The sequence below is a fragment of the Cyclopterus lumpus genome, chromosome 23 (genome assembly GCF_009769545.1).
Source record: "Cyclopterus lumpus isolate fCycLum1 chromosome 23, fCycLum1.pri, whole genome shotgun sequence".
Taxonomy (NCBI): domain Eukaryota; kingdom Metazoa; phylum Chordata; class Actinopteri; order Perciformes; family Cyclopteridae; genus Cyclopterus; species Cyclopterus lumpus.
Window position 1 is genome coordinate 10,952,811 of NC_046988.1, and position 23,958 is coordinate 10,976,768.

Genomic DNA, 23,958 nt, shown 5'->3' on the forward strand with positions numbered 1-23,958 from the left:
TTCACTTCTTTCAAATATAAGTCGGAAATGTGTTGTGCATTAAAGTACTACATCAATTTAGCATTGCTCTCCTTTAACATTTGTCAAAACCTGTGCTAAATCCACAGTCACAGAAGTGACAGAACTTGAGGCAATCTATCAGACTGTGCAGCAACCTCTGGAGGCACAAAAGGCTCCACACAATCTGTTCACTGATGCAGAACTACTCCCAAAACCTGTAAGCAGACCATGCTGTCTAAAATTGAAGTGTAATGGGATGACTTGACAGACTGTGGCCATACAAAACTCTATGAAACTACAAATTCAACTAAATGTTAGACTTTTATTTGTCGCTTATTTCCTACCAAAAGGACAATCATGTTGCTAGACTTATTACAAGGTGCTTAATAAATCTATCTGCTATGCTTTTACAGACCTGGACCACAACCTTAAGAGGAGCCCTCATTAAGGATAATCTAGACTAAAGTGGCCATGGGAAAAGTGTGTTCAGCATGTCCTCTGCACTGTGGGAACCATCAGAGGAATAAGAGGCACTCTGTTGAGGGAGTTATGGGAGAAGACAGGGAATCAGCAGAGACAGGGGAGGAAAAAAAGAGACAGGATAAAACAGAGGGTTCAAATGGGGAGCGAGAGAGAGAGAGAGAGAGAGAGAGAGAGAGAGAGAGAGAGAGAGAGAGAGACAATAGGGCTGCACAAGTTTCCGGAAAGAACCGTGATATTGGCAGCACTGACACATTTCCCTCAATTTACTTTTTTTAACAGGAGAAGACGAGCTGGTCAAATTGTAAAAGGAGGGAGGTATATAAGAGGTAAGGTGAGAAGACAGAAGCAAAGAACAGTGAAGAGAAAGACGGAAGAAAGGAGAACACAAGATACGAGTTACAGGGAGATGGATCAAATCCAAATCTTCGAGTGTAGAGTTGCAAAGAAAATGCACAGCCGGATTTAAAGATCAAAAGAGTAAAAATATACAATTCCAGCAGGTTAGTCTGTGGCACTGTGTTTAGGAAACAGTCTCTTGTAGACTACCTACTCAGAACAATAATCACATCAAATGTAATCATTGAAACAGGTGCAAGAACACTAGCAAAATCTCCACCTCTGTAATTAGTATAAATTACATATTTTAGGTATTAGCTCAGGTTCTTTTTCTAAAGAAAGTGTTTTTTCAAACTTTTGTAGTTTCTAGCCGAATCTCTGAATTGGCTATTACTGGCAAACCAGCAGGATGCCTTTATTGTGAACAATTATAGGAACTGCTTCCATCACTAATTTTGCAGATTAGTGGTCCTATGATTTATTATTTCTTGGAAAACAGAAACACAAGGTCACTTTGTCAGTGAGGGCCATCACGGCCATCCACTAATACAGCCTGAAAGTCATTTGTCCATCTGCCGTCCATCTGCTTGTCAATCATATTCTGCCGCGAGAAGCGACGCTGTCCGAGCAGCCCAGATTAATTTGTCATGTTAATGGTGTCAAAGGAAGATCTGTGGCCTGTAAATAAACCCACTCTAAAAGCAGAGTTATCAGCAATGTTGATGCACTGCTTCAAGTTTGAAGACTTTTGAGTGGTGATGGCGAGCGAGAGAGAGAGAGATAGAGAGAGAGAGAGAGAGAGACAGACAGACAGAGGATTATTCATCAGACTGTGCTCTCTCTCATCTTGATGCCGTCCTACTTTTTTTCAACACTAAACATCTCTATTGAATTTGCCCACAATGCAATTTGAACTTTTCAATGGAATTTTTAAAGTTAAAGAATAGTCAGACATTTTGGGGAAATGCAGTGCTCTTATTGGCTGTCCTGTAGTCAGCTGCTGACTGGCCTGGCAACCTTGTGATGTTGACAAGACTAATGATAATTGGTGCTGGTACACACATGTCGTTACCTTTGAAATGCAGCCGTTTCTAGTCTTTATGCTAAACTAAAGTAACATCTCCTGGCTGTAGCTTTAAATATATTCTATATGTAGGTTCTGTGAGGCCATGGCAGTTCCCACTTACCCTTTTTTGTTCCCTACATTATTTAACTTTCGTTCACCTCCCGCTGTTAAAGCATATCACAGTGTACACAATCTGGGACCGGGGATTTAGTTCAGTTTCAACCACACCCAATACTTCCCACCACCCACACCGCCTTCTCCAGTGGACCACCAGCAGCTGATCCTCTAACACAGAGCCCTCAGTTTCACGTGAACGTGAGAATGAGAGCCGGCACAAAGTACAATCCAGCAAAGGAAAATGACAAAGCCGGCCAACTGTTCTTCCAGGTGAAACTCTTATCGATATCTTTGCATTCATAAAAAAACAACGTAGTGGAAATACGTCGTATTCACTGGTGGGCTGTTGAGATAGTTGAGATAATAGACAATAGTTAGAGCGCGTGTTCGTGCGTGTCTACCTGAGCTGTAGCTGTCTGTGGACGACTGGGAGATGGAGCGGGACAGGGAGCGCCGGCCGATCTTGGAGGGACGTTTGCTGAACTCCTGTTTCTGGTCCGCAAACTGGATCTGCATGGTGCACAAGGGGACAGAGATCAGAACTCAATGTAGATTTTTGCAAGTGCATTCATTTCGATCACACCAACAACTTCTGGTCATCGTAATGGATTTTCAAAAAAAAGGCACACATAAAGTAGCTCTCGCTTCTTGGAAACGACCACCAAGCTTCACGCTTGTACAGTTCTTGTACAAGCACACAAACACATACATTAACTAGGGTGTGTTATGACACTCAAAATTCAATGGCCAATCATTAAGAGGAAAACATGGACTGCATCTTTAAATTATTGTATTTCTTTAAAAGTGATGTCATTTGGGGTTTAAAGGACAGCAGAATCCTGTTAAGTACAACATGTTATTAGAGAAAATAAGATAAAGATGGTTGAAAAAAAGCCATCTGCAAGGCAGGAGACCAGCTTTGAGTTCACTCTGACTCGCAAAGATAATGGAGACAATAGGGCTATTATCAACCGGTGACAAGGCCACAGAGCTGACGAAGGTGCGGCGGTTCATTCTGGAATAGCTGTGAGGTGTTTGGCTATTCACTGTAGTCGGGCCACAAACCGGCTGTGATTCTATCGTTTTGTTAATCTTTCCGTTATTACAGTGTCAATAGCTCGGTGAATCATAGTTCATGTCATGATAATATTAGAGTGTGAATAGCTGACTTATTCAGACCATAAAACCACAGTAAAGGAACACTACACGAGTTGAATGACCCAGCATTGATCGTTCCATTCATGTATTGCATGTATTGTTCATGTATTGTTCCAATCACTCAGTTTTTATCATTCTGCTTGTTGAAAGACAAGCAGAGCACAAAACAAGCAAATATGTTCAGGTTTTGATAAAAAGATTGAAATTACAACATTTCTGACATTCAACCACATTGTGTGTGCACGTCAGATGCAAGGACGCTGTGTGTGACTTATGAAGTATGCAAGTCCAAAAAATGTACTTAGAAGTATTCAAAGTAAAAGAACTCAATTCAGAAAAAAGTCCTCAGGCCTTGTGCATCAAGGGGGACCTTGTCGTTGAAGGTCGGATCATTTCAGAGGCTTCCTCTCACCCCACTGCCTCTTTTTAGCCTACACGTTCCTGCAATCCAGCCCAAACTGGTCCAACCATGTGCCGGCAAACAATGCAATGAATTGTTTCCCCTTCCTTTCATTTTTCCCCTCCTTCTCTCCCACCTCTGTATTATTATTTAATTGTTGATTGTTCAAGAGATTGGGGTCCCTGAAAACCAAAAAGGTAAACTTAGCCTCTGCTGACCCAAGATGGTTGTGATGTGTGGAAAACTGAAAACTAAATTTATTGCTCAAAATCTAGGGTGGGACTTAATGGAATTAATAAAAATGTAACCCAAATTGGAGCACATAAACTTGTGATCGGAACAACTTTCTATCCAAAAGCTTCTGGAGTCCTTGCCAATGAAACGAAAAACACAAATTAAATTGCGCCATAATAAACAAAAGGGAGCAGTAAACCTAACAAACAGACAAGAGGAGCCATAGCAACGCTAGCAGCTTTTTACTTCATGCAAGTTAGAAGATCTTCATCTTCTAAGCAGATGCTCCTTGGAAAGGCATTTTCCATTCTGCTGCTGGACAAAACCAACGTGTGACTGCAGCTGCTAATGACCCTGGCCCCTATAACAGGCTATAATACAGCAATTGGTCTCTTCAGGTTTACTGGATGGAGTTAGATGAGGGGTTTTAGGAGCTCAGAGTTGCAGTGAAGGATTGAGGATCATTTTTGGGAGCTCAGGAGGAGGGGATACGGGGGCTTATGACCCAATATATGGGACAAGATTATCACAAGTTAGCTCAGACTACATAACAGAGGGTGCTGCCAAAGAAAATGAAACTGTGGTTTGCTTATTGCTCAGACTCTTTGGGCCTTTCCCAAAGTACAGCTCTGTACATATTACATCCATCTCTACATACTTGGAGGAACATATGATTGGATTTCTATGCTGTAGCTGGTCCATGACAAGCAAACACAAAATCTCCAAAATTATTAATATTGCATACATTAGGCCAATAGCAGGAACGAGCAATAAGAAGAACGAAACATGGTGCAGATCCCTGTTATTATTAACCATCAGATCGCTTCCAACAGGCCATACACGCTTGAAAATGTCTATTTTAACTTGCTGCAATCAGACTTTACGATTCATTTCAAGGTAGTGAACGAGCTAATGTTCTAATCCACAGCCGCTTACAATAACCCTCCAGCCAAATGCTGGTCAGCTGTTCTTGCAGCTTACTACCCTGCTCCGAGTCTTTCTGTACCCATAAATGAAGTGTGTCGTATTATGAACGGTCACGTGCTGATAAAAAGAAAAGAAAAGATAATTACAAGACAAATTTTAATCAAGTCTAGGTGACCCGAGCCAACGTTAAAAGCATGACTTCCTGGTAACCCGGCATGACAGAGCATCACAGAGATAATTATTATGCATTATGTAAGAAAGTCATCGACAACTAATGGAAACTGCAACACTCTACTCCTGTACTGGTACACTGAAAAGGTCTACTTGACCCAGCAACGCTGGCTGCTTGTTGGGAAAAGTCATTAGGTGGAGTTCATTCAATCGACCTACATTTTAGAGAGAAAACCTCTGAATATCTATAACTGGGTTGGATTTATATTAGACTATGAAAACTCTGGAAACAAACGCTCCAAGAGGTAATAAAATATATTGGGCTAAACCAACAATCAGTTTTTGTTTGAGCTCAACCACATGAAGTAGTCTCTTCCATCTCTGTGACGTTTCCGATCTTCCACCTTCTCTTTACCCCTCTCAGCTTGCGGTGCATTGCTTTAACTTACGGATGGTGGCGGATCGGGAACTTAATGACGTGAACAATGAATATTAACTCAATACTGGGAGACATGGGAGACTGCCACCTTCACTCAACTGTGTGATCCACATTCAGATCTGACTCAGACGGCAGGGAACCAAGACATACAGTTCCTAAACACTTTTCTACAAGTGAAAACCAGAGTAGCAGAAGGGAAGTGGGATACTGGGAGTGAGGCCAGGTGTAGGCAATCCCACTGAGGTGGACTGTGATGGTTGGCAAGGATGACTTGGACGGCATGTTCACGCTCGCTTTTGACGCAATACAAATGAATGTGCACAATGTAGATAATAGTTCCTAATGTTGCTAAGCAACTACTGCCAATCTGTTTCAAACACGGAGCTACTTTGCCACGCACCAGCACTCTAAAGTGCGAAAACAAAAACAAGGAAGTACCCAGACTGTTTTCATTGAAAGATAACAAATACACGGCCTCCGAGACACCCCGAGCAAATGCATCCCAGAGATTACACAGACACACAAAGTTGTGTGTCAGGACAGCGCATGGGGTCTCTAGCTGAACACAGAAACATGCTCGCTGAACACCATTGGATCTGCGGCATAGGGCAGGGAGATCGTCTCGGCCGGCCAGGTGAAACAATATAAAATCCCTCCGGGCGGGAAGCAAAGAAAAAAACAAACAGGCACCGTGATGAGATACGATACCACAGCCATTTAGTGCAGCTACAACTCATCGTGCTGAAATGGCAAATTCCTTGACTAAAATAATCATAAATTAATGTAGTTGTACTTAAGGACATTTGTAAGTGTTTACCAATGAACAGTTTGTCAACAATATTAACTTCTCCCATAATATATTTTTACATTATTACCGTGTTACTGTGTTTTAAGATAGTCTTTAATTATCTGTTGATTCACCAGCATCCGTTACCGAAGTACGTCAGAATGTCAGCAGAGGAACAAACATTTTGACCCCGTAGAAAATGTAGGTATCTTTTAATAAACAATCTGCATTGCCTTCGGGGTTTTCATGCCCTGATCAGCAACACCATGAATACTCAGCATTACCTCGATGTGCTTAGATTGTTTTCTCCTCTCCATCGTCTTGAGACCCACCAGGTTACACACTCTCCTCATTTCTGTTTTAGCCAAATTCAATCAACAACCTATGATTCAAAATTCACAGGGACGCAACGATATTTAAAAAAGGCACAAAAAAGGTTCAGACTGTACAGACTGTGTCCTCTGTAAGAGGCAGAGAGAACAACATATTAACTACAGAAGTGGGTTGTGTTTGTGTATGAAACTTGCACGGCAAAGAGGTAGTAGCACAAAGCCTTTTATGAGATCATTACTTCAGATCGACCTGAAAAACTGCAGGGAAGGGTTCTAAATTTTCTTTTTCAAAAGACACAAATGCCACGGTAAGGATTCAACAATAACAAACCGCTGCTGACCAGGTCAAAAGCTTGGATCTGCTAGCTACGACTTTTGTTTCTAAACAGGAAATCAATGCAAGTCAGCTCGTTAAAATCACTCTTAAATTTGATCCAATCGAACAAGAGTTTTCTCCACAAGAACAATGGACATATCAAAGTGCAAAATGCCAAACTCCCTCTGCATTTCAGCTGCACTCAATAAGCCTTTGGCATGACTCCAAAGGGGGGTGGGAATAAATTAATGTTTCGCTAAATTGTTTCCAAGTCTTTGCAAGCAACTTGAAATTCAGAGGCTGTCTAAATCCTTGGAAGACTAGTTTGAGGTTTGGCAAAACATCATCAGGGAATGACGTCTTGTAGTAGTCCAACAGTACCTCCGAGTTTGACGTCACGGACTGATGAGCCGACTATCAAAGCACATCTGTAACTAAATGCACACAGGCCTGATGTCGCACACATTTCTTTGGCTTGTGTTCAACCAGGGAGGGTTGTATGAGCAGGCCGACTCTTTTACCAGCAAAAAACCTGCCACATGATATGAGAGTGAGCTTAATACGGAGCAGTGAGCAGTCCGTCTCAGGTTAGGATTGAGCGGAAGGTCAACTTTATATTACTTGCTGGTTTTTGTCAATGACTGAAAACTGAATATCTTTTGGTTTTGGACTTGTTGTTCAATCAAGAAACCTGAAAACATTGCCTTGGACTCCGTGGCAATGGGGATAGTTAGTTGTAGCCCCCAATAGGATAAAAGGGAATGAGTTACTAATGAAATGTGCTTTGTTCATCATTCTTGCCCTTTGTTTTTCCTTGTGTTAGGATTCTTGCTGGAAAACAACCACCTCCTTCCCCTGCGTTGCATGCCATCAACCAAGTGTTTCACATAAAAAAGCTTCATTGCAAGGTCGAAATTTGTTGCGACACCCTCCTGCATGCGCGCTGTGTGTGTACTCAGCTGTACCTATAGGGATGCAAGCGGGTATGCGATGCTGACGACATACAGCCTTGTCTTCACAGCAGTATTGTCTGCAGGGCGCATGTACCATGTGAATGTCCTCCTTCATGTTTCTGCACAGGTCCTGAATATTTTGGTTTCTCAAAATATAATACCGAACCCCACAAAAATAAATAAAAACATTTTCTTATCCCTGGATATTAGCTTTATCTTTGCTTACACAGCTTCTTCTTTTTTTCCTTCTTTAAGTTGATCCATACCAGAAGATATTCATCTGGTACGAGCCACACCTGTGTCAGAAGGAACCCGACCCTAATCAAACACAATGGGGTCATGGGATGGAGACCCCTGCAGCAACCCAATACTGGGCCTCTCGAGCAGTCAGCTGGGCCGAAGGTCCTCTCTCAAGCCCCACAAACATATCACGACTGAGATTTGGTTGCAAAATGGTCTTTAAACATGAACTACAATGAATAAATCAAACATTTCATTCACATGTCTTTGTTTGGTGCCCAATGGGCATCAACAATTATAAATCTACGTGGGGGCAGCCAGATATAACTCGTATTATGTCTGCAGCAACCTACTAGATAATGTACTAGAAAGAAAAATTCAATGTGATGATGTTCATTAGGACAAAATGGCCAGCTTGCTTTTGCTTCATTTGCTGCGATGCACACAGACTAAAATAATGTGCACACTGCCATGAATCGTCTCCCCACAATCCAGCGTCACCTTCAACTGGTCAACAAGGTCGTGAGCTCAACTATGTTTTCCTGCACGGTTCCCTCCGGCTTACATGTTTCTTTGTTTATATCCCGCTCTGTGCTCAGTTCTGTTCATCTCATCCAAGCTTTGGGGCCGAGATTTTGTGCCTGCACGGCTACACAAAGCAGAAAAAACAAGACTCCCATCTCACAGGAGGCTCGATTGTCAGCTCATCCGTCTGGTGCCGAATGTCATTATATAAACAAACCTCGAGTTGAACTGATATGCGAACATTTGTATGCAGTGTCGTACTCTACAGCGGTTTGAAATTCTGAGCGGTTGCTCCCTCGCATGACAGGAATGAGAGGGGGAACGTCTCCGGTGAACTGAGGACGGCAGAGTGTCAATAGACTGAGGACGAAAAGAAGACACGCTCTGTCTCACCATAAGCATATAAAAACACTCCCACAAACAGCCTTTGAAGCTGCAGGACAACCATAATTACTGGGCTAAATGACGGCTGTCTTTCTGTTTGTAGACCTCCACCTCAAAGAGCTGCCACAGACCATTGAAGGCCACATCATTCAACCCCCTCACCCCCCCACCCCCATTACCAACCAAAGAGCCGTTGTCCACAGAGACAAAACCTGAAGAGGAACCTGCGTTTTTCTTTGTGTCAGGGATGCTGCGACCCCATGTGCAGTGAGATGGAGCCTCGTCTGACTGACATCTGGTTATTTGTGCAAATCCCTGATTGAGAAAACTCTGCCAGCAGCTGTGATCCTTCCATCATGGCAGTGACACCTTTTTTTCCTATTGAACTCATGCAGTATGAACGAACAAGAACATTAGAATACTAGAACAAATAAATAAATAAAGAGCACATTGTGTGGAGAGAGGATGTTATGTAAAGTAAGGCTTAGGACGCTGATATTCATAGCAGTACCAATAAGAGCACAAATACATTTTGAGGGGTTAGTTGAACACCGTGACACATTTTAAAAGCGGTTAACATTCATTAGGACCTCAGGGGGCTATGACTCACGATTAAGAATGTATGTTTCTCGGATTTGTACGTCTCCAAATGAGTTTTAAATTAGTCGCAGAACAGCAGTTTCCCCTAGACATGTTAGATTCCATCGTTTGGTGACCTAACACTTCAGTCAACAACATCTTGTATGTCTATCTGAATCAGTAAAGAGACGAGCACTCGAGGCAAACCAGGCCAGCAGAGAGCTGTGGCACGGCCCTTTGTGAGGAAGCCCAAAGGGGGCGAAGGGAAGGAAGTGTTCTCCATCAGGCCCATTGGGAAGATGGCTGTTTATACCTCCCCCCTGCTGCTCCCCTCTGGGGGAACCCAGCCTCCCCCGCTGGCAACACAACCTGAGCTCCAGCCAAATGGCACACACCGAATCAGTATATGTGACAGCATTAAAACACAAAACCAATCCATGGTTCGTGTATTTTCTGTATTGATTCATTATCCTTCAGAAAATCTCAAGTTTAACCATATGACCACGGAGCAGCAGAGAATGGCCAATGTATTTGGGTGCTTATTATAAACATTTTCTTTGCCGTTAGATTATAAAGCAACGAATGGTGTGGAAAATGGTTTTGCATTCTTAACTTAAATTATACTTTATATTCATTTCACAGGGAACAAGATTGAATTGCTACATAGAGATAAAAACACTTAAAATCTACAAGTCTACGTTCTCTTAGTTGACTATCATGCAACAACTGATTTATCGCCTAAAACGGATACATTTTAAATGGGGAGTGACTGGCAAATGACACGTTTTGGCTTAATATTGAGGAATGCTCTGGTCAAAAATGTTATAAAATCGGACTTTTTTTTTTAATTAAAAGAAGCCATTTATCAAGACTGAATACGATAGTCGAGTGAATTGGACCAAAACACAATGTACCAGTGACCATTTCAAAGTCCCTCATTTGAATGTTACCTGAAAACAGTGTTGTAGCAAATCAAGTTAAGAGTTGTGTCAACACCTGCTTCGTTCTGGGAAGCTAGTGCTGACCGGGAAATCTCATATTACCAGATAGACACAAAGTCTATGTTGGTTATGGGAGGATGATTGTGTTGTAAACAGGGGTGGAAGCGAAGCCCAATAGTAAGAGAGCGTCCGGCAAGTCCTTAAAAAGGTGCGACAAAGTCATTTGTGGAGAAGTCTTCAGTCTAATTGGACTTTCAAGACGGCTGTCAAAGTCCCAGGTCGACAAACTTTGCAGCCACAGCAAATTTTCACGAGCATATAGCCAGCAGTTTTATTTAATGTTGTTCCATATAGTGCCTGGCAGGATATATCAGGCCAAGTGTCAATGTGATTATAGCAGTAGAAAGGCTAATGATGACTAAACAAAGTTAAAAATGAGGCAGGGAAGATGAGACTGGCTAAGTGCAAGGAGGGATACTTTCAAATCCAGTGCCAATGGGCTTTTAAAAGCTTTATGTTTGGATGTGGTAGACGTAGAAAAGTGAGAGTGATGACAAAAAAACAAAACTGCAGAGAGAGGAACGTGTTGAGTAAAATGGCTTAATGTTATAAACAAATCTCTGGAAATATCCTCAAAGATAAATCCAAAAGTGCTTCTGCCAGGCTGTCCCAAATCTGGGAGTAATTTAGGCAAGACTAATTACCTACAACAACTCTGAAAGAGAGTTAAAAAGAAGCGCAAAATCCAAATGACTATTCAGAGAGTGACTTATTTCTATTAAAAGTATCCAAGAAGTGGTACGGGCCTTTTCAAGTCCTGTATAGTTCATTACTACATATTAAAAAGAATGTATTCCAGCAATTTGGTTTTGCAGACATAAATATTCTTGACTTTTAGTACCTTAATGTAAATAAATAAGAAATGTGTGTTTTAATTATCATATGAGAAGTACAAAGAATCCATTGGCAGTGAACTTTTGTAGTTTAACTTTATTGAGGAAATTGTACTTGCTTGATTCTTGTTGTTCTGAGTTTGGACTCATGGTTTAATGCACTTATTGTAAGTCGCTTTGGATAAAAGCGTCAGCTAAATGACATGTAATGTAATGTAATGAAAAGCAGTCAAGGCCCCTTGACCGAAAAAGTAGATCATTGTTGTGACACCTGGTGATCTGTGCCTTTGGCTTTTAACGCAGCAGAAGTATTTAAGGGCACTGGACAAAGCAACAGATATCTTATTCATTTTTAGGTTCTCCTACGCATGGCCCTCTGTAGACTTGTGTGTGCTTTGTTCTCCCTTCAATGTAGTCATTACACTCTCATTACTGCCACAGCACTTGTCCTTAAACGACTTGACAGACTGGGTAGTAGACCACGGTTTATAACGTGCATGTTTAAAGGAGCCCGTTGGATGGCTGGATGGGTTTCTCTACGCTTTCAACTACTATTCCTGGATTACTATTGTGCTCGTCGACCAAAAAAAAGATCCTGTGTTTTACTTCTTCTTCGGCCTTTCTTTCTACCACCACTATGCACACACAGTCTCACCCTCTTCACAACTGCCCCGTCTCCCTAATTGTAGCTAGATCAATCACAAATCCCAGCTAGCCAGGGATACGGTGCCCTCTGATTCAACTCGCACTACATCGATGTCCAGGGATGATACCAAATAAAAAAAGTATGCTGCCTGACACTGGTGTAGCAATAAGGAAACAATATTTTCTGCTTGGTGTTCTTCTCTTTTCTTCACTGCAATTTCTGTTTCAATGTACCTCTTCTGTTGGGCAGTAGGTTATCATTTAACAGCTCTCCACAGTTTCCTTGCGGCCCATTAAATCTAACCAGCCAGCAGGGGGGCAAGGTACATGTTTTGCACCCCTCTGAGCACCTTTTGTCTGAGTAATGTCCAATTTTGTGCGTCACTGGCGCTTTGTGAGTCACAAGTCAAGTTACTGTCTAACACATTGGAAATGTGAGCAAGCAGTAGATTCACCTATGTTTTCACAATGGGAAGCTGCTCTGTCAGATCAAAAATAGAAGCCACAGCAGCAATGGGAAGAAAATATTTCTCCTCCACTGACGCGGCATTGAGAAAATGCATGTTCAGATTTCAGATTTTGGTTGGAAACAATTGCTCCTGGAAAAAGTCAGCGGCAGAGACCAGGTCCTCGGGTGAGACCACAGGAAAGACCAGACACGTTGCTGGACAGTCACAAAAACAGGTCGCACAACTCACGCAGAGAGACCTGGCTTTTAGTGAAACAACATTGTGGTTGTTAAGCTCTGGCAGCTACGCAGACGGGTGGTTGGACACGCAACTCAAAGCAGAGAGGTGCATGGAAGAGCAGCCGCACGCACACACACACACACACACCTAATGTATGCCCGTCAGTGCATGACTCTGTAATGTACAGATGGGAGATGTGAGCCAGCCGTTATGACCTCAACATACCATTTCCACGCTGGGGATCAACGTAGCGGTGGGTCCCACTACTGGACTTCTTGTGAATGCATTCGGACAAAGTGTTTTTAATGCAATATATGAGATACAGTGAGCGACAAGGAATAAAAAATGGAAGAGCAGCAGAGTGCGAGTAGAAGGAAATCCTAAAACGGAAGGTGGCTGTGCCAATCGGGGGCCGAAGTACCCTCCAGCCATCCAATAGGAAAGACTTTCTGGCCGCTCTGACCAATAGAAGGAAGGAGGAAGCAGCTAGTGCGAGGTAGTGTGTGCGAGTGTGCGTATCAGCATGCTGCCCCAAGGCTGGCTGTGATGTAAGAATGGGCCCTGATGATTTATATACACGGACAAGTGCTCATAATAGCACACATCGACACACACACTCACGGATCACACAGTCATTACAATTCATACACTTGGCAGTTACCGAGCCCACACTCAATTACCAGTGGCCTAACACGTGCCCCCACAAACAACACATACATATATACAGTATCTATTGCCAGAGGCTTCATGCCAACACAGGGCTTCACTACACTCGGTGCAGCCACGTCACCAGCAGCCCCGCAGGTCATCCTCTGCTCTTTCACGCTGAACCCTATACATACATCGTCAGCATATATACAATGTGAAAGAATACACGGACACATTACACAGATGAAGGGCTAACAGTGCCACTTGGACTACAAACGGAAACCAGAACACTTCAGATGCCAAAATCTTTTCCCCCGTTGCCGACAGATTCCACATGTGAATGCAGAATCGGTTTATAGAGATTAGGTCTAACCAACTGCTGCAGCCCTAAATAATCACAGTGCTGCTGTGAACTGTGGAAAGTATGCAGGGCCATCCACACTGACCAGCACTGACTGGAACAATCCTTGTCCTTCCGATATGGTCTGGTAGTCACCGTAAAGGCCGGGGACACTGATACTAGGGGAGAGCAAGCAATGAATGACTGGGCTTAGTGACAGATTAAACCCTATACCTGTTTCTTAACAGAGAGGAGGAGAGGAGAACAGCTAACACGCTTCCTGTAACATTCCTTTCCATTCATGTCTGCCGCAGAGCGGAGGAAGAGTGCCAAGACTGCAGACTTCACATGTCAGTGAAGGACAAGTTCAAGATGTCATCAGCCATTAATGCGTTGTGGCTATTCAAACATTTTAGTTTAAGTTTCGTATTATTTGTGACTATGTCAGCTACAGTGCTATGGTTTGTCCCCTAAAAAGGCCACTTATCTAAGTTTAGTGAACATCTCACGCTCTCACCAGCACACTGCAGTTGTGTAACTTGGTCTTGTTGCCTTTGTGGAACAAACTAGGGCACAGTTTGGAGCCCAAGGGCTTAGTGATTAGCTTTACTATTGATCAGATTGTTTATAAAGCTGTTGTTTCCAACTCTAATTGGCTCTCCGACAGAAAACAAATAAAGGCAAACAGTTGATGATATTTGATCCAATCCAACAATGCTGAGGCTATTACGTGAATCATACAGCAAACCTGTATCTACAGTATACATCCAGCCACTCATCTTTTCACCCATACAAACATTCTTCCATCAGTGCATGCTTCATGCCTTATTGGTCACTTATTTTTAACCACTATAGCTCTGAATGGTCAAATCTTTTCACTGAATTGAACAACAAATGGATTGTTAATGTCAGTCATTATGCTAAACGAAACCTCCCATAAGCGTAATAGCAAAATCAAAAAGACCTTCGGATTTAACAGCAAAAAAAGTCTACAAAAATAAAGCAGTCCGTTTCTAAAATTGCACATTTGTTTATTTTTCTTCCCTCGTCTTGAATTGCCAAAAATACCTCTCCCTCTCTCCCTGTGGGAAAAGTGTAATTACATCAAAGGCACACAGACGGGGGGGTGATGTGGGTCTATTTTTGAATAAGCCCATTATGGGGCCAATGATCTATGTTTAATTAGGAGTGTGTAGCAGATCTTCAGTTATTAGGCTGGATTTGGATTCCTTCTTTATCCTCTTGACCATTGGATGCTGGCAAAAAAGGAGAACATTTTCAATGTGAGGAAATGAAGTGTTTAAAACAGCTCAAATCAGTATTATTTTAGATCAGCAGATCAAATGACCATGTGTAATATGTTACCGGACTCACCAAGGGCTCTACTGGGACGTTTCTAAGCCTCATTGCTGGTTTTGTTTTTGTTTTACTGCAATTTTATCGTTTTCGGTTCCCTTGAAAACACTCTTATCTGCATTGTTTTTAACTGCCGCAGGTTTTCAGGAGAAAACCTGTGCTAAACCCTCTGTATGCTCCTGGCTCAGCGCCAAACAGCAGACAGTGTTAGCAACTAGCTTGTGAAATAGAGCATCTAGGCCAAAAAGAACCCAATATTTCCCTCATGAGTTGGTGGATACCAAAGCAGAGTTAAAGGGAGAGTGAAAGCGGGACTTGAATTCATCGGCTCATCACCACAAACAACTCCAAATGAATGATAATGTTGCTCGCTGGATGTAAATATATGCATACAAGGCTGAGCGTATGCATTTCCCAGCCCAAGGATGTTCCAGATATAAACAGCTTTCTCCTCTGTCTGCAAGGGATGGGTGGTTTGGCCTGACTAATAGGAAGCAGGGCAGACTGATGGGCGTGTGGGGGTTCATTTCAGGCTTTGTGAGGGCCCTTTTGTGAGGCAGCACTTTTCAAATACAATGTTGAGCCTTTGTTTGCATGTAGTGCTTCAATATGGAGCGGCATTCCTCGTCACGCTGCATAGCCAGTTCCGTGTTAATGTCCATTACAGTCTACTGATCCTCATGTAAACGCAACACTGTGGGCTAGTGGGCACACATACATATACAGACACACACACACACACACATCAACTGGGTTGGTACTCAGTCACTTATTGAACACTAACTAAACCAAAAGGGGTTTCTTGTGGACACACGGGTTCCAGGAAAAATGAGTGCTCTCCATTTCCCTTCATTCTGTCCACTTAACTGTTCCAAGAACCTGAGCCTCGTCAAGAGTCTCGAGATGGGAAAGTGTGTAACTCAATGAGCTGTACATGCTCAGTGATAGCAAGCTGCGATGACGAGGCAGGAAATGAATGTCAACCGGGGAGTCACAGATGGACATGTGTGGGTGGTACACTCAGAAAGAGGGAAGCATAGACACGACACGGCCAACACGAGACAAAGAAACACAGAGCGACTGCATCAGAGAGACTAAATATTAAAGCACAAGGGCCTCATGCCAGAACGCAGAGCCGAGCTACTCTAGTCGGCCTTAGGGCTCCAATACACCAAGTGTGAACATTTATTTCGGCATGTTGAGTATGGCACTGGGTGTTCAGTACTTCTCTCTGCCACTGGGAAGTAAAGCAAAGCAACTGACATCACATTGGTGTGAAATTAATTTGGATTATAGCAAAGTGTAATGGATGAAAAACTGACAGAGCTAGCAGGTAGAGCACATTAGAGGACAGCTAGCTTCACCACCTTAATGTCAAGGTAACTAATTCATTACTGTTTTGAAATGTCACGGGGGAAAAAAAGGTCCGATATGATCATTACAAGAGCTACTGGGCAAAAGACAAACTTCTGACATTTAGGAAACTGTATTAACATTTAAACACGGGTTATTCTAATATAATTCATTAAAGCTAATAGAATTATTTTGCATCTCGACAAAGATGAACCCACTTGGTGGCACTCCAGCACACGTTGCACATCCCTGTGTGTTCATGAATGTACAATACAGCAGCAATGACAACTCAGAGAATCAGCTAAAAGGTATAATATGATACTTTAATGAGTTACATAATAAACAAAGCCATCTTTAATAAGTGATCACAACTTTCAGCCACATGTATTTGCATGATTCTGACTCAATAGGTATGCTTAAATGTTGATACTGCTTCAGAAAATATTTTTTAAGCTGAAAGAGCGGTTTTAAACAAATATTTGGCATTGAGATCAAGAAAAACTGATCTTAAATCCCACCATGCAGCCCCGCAGTAATGTAGCTGCTAGAACGTCCCGTCTGGACAGTGATGAAGGGATCACTATCTGGCACCCCGAGTGTGAGAGAAACTCAAACTGGTGTAAAGTTCCAACAGACCATTTCCTGAGTCGGCCTCTGTGACTCGGGTGAAGATAGTTAGGGAGGTGCGAGCTCACACATGCCTTTGTTCTGTGGGGCTGAGATTTACAGAAAGCAGAGCACATGAACACAACGAGACGGCGGCGAGAACGCGACACAGGGGCTCATAACAACAGACGAAGTGGCTACCAGAGGCATGTGCGGCTTTCAAACTCACTCAATGATGAGTTTTGTTTAGTCTGTCACTCCACTTCATTAAGGGTCCCACAGTAGTGGTGAGACACAAGGCAAGCAAGACGGGCAAAAGCAGAGGGGAGAAGGAGCAAAAATAGATGTTTTGTGACGTGCTAATTTGAGGAAGAGGAGAGTGAGAGCACCAGTGAAAGATCAGATAAATCACAATTTTTCCTGTAGGTCATTAAAAACAGCGATAAACCATGGCTAAGTGCACACAGGGCAAAGCTGGCCAAATATACACCCTCTTCAATGAGTGGCAGAGGCAGCTAGGACATTCAAAATTACTCAACAGCACCACTGGCTTCCTCTAAGAATATATTTTAAGTCAAGTTTCACAGTAGTCCATTACGGATCTACAATCCTTTACGTTTACAGTATTTATTTTCAACATAGTTAACAACGCTGCCTACCTACTGATCATCTGCTTCCGAGTTCAGGACCTAAAGCTAATATGATCAAGTGCACAGTGATGAGGTGCACCAAAAACAGAAGTTCCCTTTTAACAAAAAAAAAAAGATTCATAAAATGACATTGACGTTAATGATCCCAAGGAGATATAAGTGTCATAGCAGCACAAAGAACAAGAACACATTGAATCGATAGAACGGATAAATAACATAAAAAAATACTAAACACCTTGTGAGCATCTACAGAATGAAGCATTGAAAAACAAGAACTAAAAGGGCACTAAATACTACATGTACATAAATAGCTAAAGCAATACACACCCTTGTGAGAGATGAGATGTTCTCCCATTATGCCACCAACCCATCTATAATCCAGTATCTACAGCATTTAATTCAGCGATACATTGTTTTATATACTCTCTGATTGTTCATGACAGGGCAGGTATCCGCTAAAGAAACCCTAGAACTGGTATCCCGAGGATACACACTGAAGCCAACCCGTGTTCTTGATTGATCAAATTCTTACCAGTGACTAACTCGCCATCAATAAATCATTAACATCTGAGGTATGCCGTCGAACAAACGTGTTAAAACTCCATCCGCGACCCTCCCCCATTTCTCAGTATGTCCAGAACCAAGTGTGCAATATCATTAGTAAGTGCTTCATATGCAGGCCCGAATGACGCTCTGATCGGAGTCTTGTGATTGTTTTGTTTTTTGCTGTCTCAGGTAGTCCGCACTCCACCCTCTGTCGCCTACTTCTGTTGAGTTATTCGCACACCCGGGGTCACGATTGGCACCTCAGCCTCCGTGCTTTCCCCGGCAACCCTGCCAGTGACCTCTTCCAAAAGGTCAAACTTACTTGCTGTCCTCCAAGTGTTTTGCATTCATTAAATTTGAAGGATATGGGTAGTTCTAATGATAACGTACTATATTTGAAGATGAGAAGCATAAGTGGGTCTGGTCTGTTTTCTAGTCCAGCTTAAACATATCACTCCCAAATATGTTAAACAATTTCTACATCTCATCTATTTCCTCACTCGTGTGTGCTGCAAGTCATTAAATAATGTTTAAAATCGCACTGATCCTTTGATTCCGCCATCAAAATTAAATTATTCAGAATGGTGACATAATTGTTGGAAACCTACCGTCAGTTTGTCCAAGAAAAAAGTAACGGCACGGCAACTGTAACGCTTTCAGCATAACATCGAGATCTCCACAAGTTAGGGGTCAGAGTTTTGAGTAGACGGTCCAACAGCTATACAGAAACTGGGCAGTACATTTTCCTTTGAGCTTAACGTCCATGGAGGAAGGGGCTGAAGACTGAGGGACGACTGGAATTGGAGCCGTTGAAAATTATTTTCTCTCACATTCGCTCTCTCGGGGCATTTCTCATACTTCCACATTACCCGTGTCAAGGATGCGTGCTTGCGTGCCTTAAAAAGGACACTGTCCATCTGCCTCATGTTGTGAAGTGTCTAAGGCTAGCAGTGTATTCCAAAGGAAATCACATTTGGCACTTTATCTTGCTGCCGAAAACCACACAGCTAGCAAATGCTGCACTACTCACTGTGACTCCAGATGGGGTTTATTTTATGTTGTGTATATCTATTGACCTTCTATTTTGAACTTCTGAAACTAAATGTATACCTTCTACACTTGTGTTGCAGTGTGGACAGGGGAAAAGCCTTTTCAAAAAGTGCAATAAATTTCAACCTCTCACAACCATGATGTAAATACATCTAACTATAACTAAAAAGGCCAACTTGTCCCCATGTTTATGACTTTAAGAAGACGACAATGCTGACAATCCACAGAACAGTGACCTCTTATCCTTTACTAGCTAACTTTGTATAGCCATGAGAATATGAATGAAACTAATGAGCAAACTGGCTCCAGAACCAACAACACCCTGTGACCTTCTGATAGCTTAATTAAATTCTTCTTTGACCATTTACCTCATCAATCCAACTCTATTGAAATCAATTTAGTGAAGCAACTTGGCCAGCCGGCTCAGACAAAGAAAGTTTGAAGAAAATGTCATGAACACAAATCCTTCGGGATTATATTTGAGCAATACCAAATTAAATAGATATGTTCCCAGAAAGGCTTCCAATGTGCCACTAAAGCAGAGTAGGGGGTAATTGCACAAATCACACGGGAGAAAGAAGAGCATTGCATTAAACCCGCATTGCATTATTTTTTTTTTAATGTGTAACATCTTCTTCCGCACAGTGCTCTTGCCAAATAGAGCAGCCACCGGTCACTGTAAGCCTGTTTATCAGTGAGCACTACCAGGAACACCGGCTTAGCGGGTGACATAACATTGCATCAGAAAGAAATGACCAGACGGGCACACTGTTCCCTGGAGTCATTCAAAAATATAATTGTGCAAGCTTTCTTAAAACCCGTTCAGAAGTTCGTTCATTGCCAAATGTCACAAGTGAGGGGAGAAGTGTTTTAAGTCAGCACTAAGGTGAAAAGTCTTGTTTGGTTAAGAGTGCCCAGGTAAACCATTTTCCTCAAATAAGGCCGCAATACAGCCACCAAGGCAGGTGACCCTATGGAGCTTATATGAGACTTAAACAAGGCTTAGTCACAAACCATATACACCTGCGCTAGCAACTAGGCTTGCACGCTGCAGAACTCCTTGCCAGTTTACTTATCTCCCCATCTGGATGTAGCCCCCTGTACTTCCCAGAAGCTGGACATATTCATGCGAAGCCATGTGGGTTACGATAAAACTCATTACTGGACTCATGAAGATAACATCTGGGCCCACCTACAACAGATCGCTGGCCTTTTAATCCCATCATATGACGGCATGATAAAGCATGGATTAAAAGATAGCCAGCCATTCAGTCAGTACTGCTGCCTGCATACTTGCACCAGCCCCATTGCGTCGCTTACCCTCGACTGCATTGGACAAGCAGAATTGGGCAGATGTGTATCTATAACGCAGCAAGTATGCCATAAAATCCACTATGCCTTGTGATGTGTAAATAGGCTGGAGGCAACCTGCTGTCCCAGTGGATACACAAAAGTGGTTGATCAGACAAATGCAGTGACAACTAAGTCTTTGAAATTAAGATAATGGACGAACATCTGCCCAAATGTATTTAGAGTGTCTATTGTGCATTACTCAGCCTTACTGATGTTTACATTACATAAATATAAAAAAACACCACCGTTGACCCTAAAAACTCAGAGATGCCTTGTATTAGGTTAAAATGATCACTTTGTTTTTTTTCTCTTTAAATCTTTAAATTAAAATGGAATAAACAGAGAGTATCCTACACTTGACTCTTATTAATTTATCATCATAAAAATGATCACTGTCAATACATTTTATTTGTATAGCGCTTTAAAAAATAAAATCTATACATCATCTAGCTTCAATCAACTAAAACCAAATTTTATTCCAACATTAAATACTTTACATTTGTCATAACATTTAGCCTCAGAGAGGAAAAAAAAGTACATGTTTAAAAAAGGAATATTTAAGTAATAAGTGTTAAGTAACTTTTATCAATGTAGACTACATTTTAAAGAGATGCTTCATGATAAACTTCTCATCAGGATATTTGTTTTACTAAAGAAAATGAACCTGTCGCATTTCGTAAATTAACTTTTTGTACCATGTTCCTGTATGCAAAATGGGTCTCCTCAATAATCCAGATATGGTCACTGCCGTCCGATGCATCCGAATTTCGGTTGTCCCCCAAATGTGGATCAGCCTGTGGGCCCAGTGCTCCTGACCGCTGCTTTACTTCCATATGCCTGCTTGCTGTGACAGTCGGAGGTACGAGAAGCAATCTGCTCTGAGCTGCTGTCGATGTGCAGTCCATTCCCACACTGCACAATCCAGCTCTCCTCCTATGGGTATTCTATTGGGGCTTCCTTAAGGGTGGCCCAACGGGATAGGATCATTGTCACTGCGCATTTGGGGGTGTGGGTGGTGAGTGTGTCCCGTCCGACTTGTACTGTCCCTACAGATTTCACCCTGACAATCACCAACTTTTTTTTGTTTTCTTTCTCCAAGGGTTCGTAGTGAAAACACACGTAAACAAGTATTTTGCATTCATGTCGCATGCCACAAAACTGTCAAACACAATTGAGTAAAGCCCATTTCAAAACCACATTTTGTTTTGCATTGGACTTGTTTAAAAGAAATAATAAATAAAAAATCCTGAATAGGATCATCACTGATTGAGTGCACTGGAGTAACCACAGGCTATAAATCACTGTTAATAATAACTGATCAAAAGGAGAAAGCTGGAACCTTCCTCAAAGGATTCCTTATCATAATTGCTCTTTCCTTGAACCTTGCCCTTTATGTCCACTTCTGACCCAATCAAGACTTTGCGGCACACAAAAAGATAAGATGCATTTAGGTCACAATCACAGCCAAGAAACATTTGTATCCTCACACGTCAAGGACAAGACACGGCTAAGTCAGTCCGCCCTCTGAATTAAGCCACAAGGGCAGCAGCTCCCTTCACTGAAGTACAGGTGCCCAAATGGCTAAATCAGGCTCGAGAGAACTAGGTGACAGGGGTGCTCTGGACTCAGGGATTACTGACTGCTGTTATGTCTGAGTTAGATCACACTGTGGGTGACACTGCATCAATAAAACCCACGATTACCACGGCATTTGTTGTAAGCAGTGGACGGTGATCTTCATTTTACTAATCTGAGGTCAAGCAGGGAGCATCGTTTGAGCAGGTGTTAAAAGCAGTCGTCTCTCAGGAGCACGAGCCCACACCAATATGTTCTCTTCTACCTCACTGGATCATTTTCCACTAGCAAACTACCGTACTGAAAACAATCACACATATATCATATCAGGTGACAAAAAGATGATTATTAAAAAGGCAAATCAGCAACTTAAGCTTCCATTTAAGTTAATGACACTGCTTAATTTAGCTAGCATCATATTGTGTAATCTGCATAACGTTCAGGTTATAGTCACATCCACAAAGCAACAACTGTAAGTGTGAGCTATTTAAAAAAAAGGGAATAACACTTATCCACAAAACTTGTGTGAGCAGTTGAATACTTTTATACGGAGTTCATGTCCTAAATATTTAGCGATGTCACCCTCAATGAAAAAGGGTACACCCATTTTGTAAATAGTAGTTATCCCTTATTACACCCTCTACAGTGTTATTAACATCCAGGACCATAATTAAAAGCGTTAACTGATGCTGGATCAGTTTCGGGGTACCAGCTAGCCTGCTAGCATCGGCACACAATGCGAGCTTTGGTTGCGGTGCTTCGTGGTGGTCCGACAGCACCGAGGAGACAGCAGCTCGTGTAATGGTGAACATGTTTTCTCACTCGCCTTTTTCATCCGCGGAGCCTCGGCCACGGTGCCGTCACGGTTGACAAAAGCCTCTCCGCCGTTCTGCTGCGGGTCGGTCCGCTTCATGGCCGACGCCTGCGGCATCTTCGCGGAGTTCGGGTTGAGCAAACCCAGGCTGCCTTCTCCGGCTTTCGCGGAGGGCTCCGCTGTTGGGGACGCGGCAGCAGAGAAGCCGGCCTCGTGCGGGTCGTTTCTGCCGAGGGTCTTGCCCTCCGAGGTCGGTGTCATCGGGGAGCCAGCCGGTAAGTCTTTGCCGGTGGGGACGTCTTTGAGTTCGACCTCTGCCATTTTCGCTGCCACAACCTGGACTGACATCGCTGCAGTTTCACAAAGTCCTTTTTTTTCAACACAAATAGCGAGTCAAGCGGATGTGAGCAGAGACGCGACTATGTCTAAGTGCATTGTGGTCCTTGTAGTTCGTCCAAGTGTCTCAGTTCCCTACCGTGAGCCAACTCCAATAGTAATGACAGGCACACGTCTGATATTCTACAAAACATTAGTCAACTTGGGGGAAAACAGTTAAACCATTGGCATGAATTTTATTTAGCTGACACGCAGTCCTAATCGATAAAGTGACTACAATGCCCAGCAGGGAAAGCCACACTGCGAACTGCATTGTGGGAAATGACGTTTGCAATAAGAGGACGACACTAAACTACAAAACAAACGCAACGTATGCCTGACAAGGCAATAAGGGCAATAAGGAATAATATTTCTAAATTGTTTCTCGCTCAGTTTTACACGTGATAATTAATAACACCAGGGTGCATATAATTATATCATGAAGGAATGATTCCATCAAAACAGAGTTTGTCCACAGCAAATGCTGCCAAAACGATTTAATAATAATGGAATTTGCCAGTCAGCAATGTTTTCCAGCCTCAAGTCTTTAACTGGACGTTGCTGCACAAGATACTGCATCACACTACAAATCTCTAGAAGTGGATGTCATGCATTATGTCATGAGGAAAAAGGGACAAACATGATTACATTTTTTTTTTTAAATGAACTACAATGCC

General features: G+C 42.5%; 1 protein-coding gene across 2 annotated transcripts in view; it reads right to left on the reverse strand.

Moving 5' to 3' along the window:
- The window catches only part of ahcyl2b (adenosylhomocysteinase like 2b), a 33,668-nt gene extending 10,326 nt beyond the window's left edge, over positions 1 to 23,342 (reverse strand). The window contains exons 1-2 of one of the 2 annotated variants that reach the window (XM_034526002.1): positions 22,919 to 23,260; positions 2,404 to 2,512 (exon numbers count right to left, since the gene is read on the reverse strand). In XM_034526002.1, the coding sequence (XP_034381893.1) occupies positions 2,404 to 2,512; positions 22,919 to 23,254 (445 nt within the window). In that variant the 5' untranslated portion in view covers positions 23,255 to 23,260. Of the gene's footprint in view, positions 1 to 2,403; positions 2,513 to 22,918 lie in introns of both variants that reach the window. The other variant, XM_034526001.1, reaches the window with a different exon arrangement.
- Between the last annotated feature and the right edge of the window lie 616 nt (positions 23,343 to 23,958).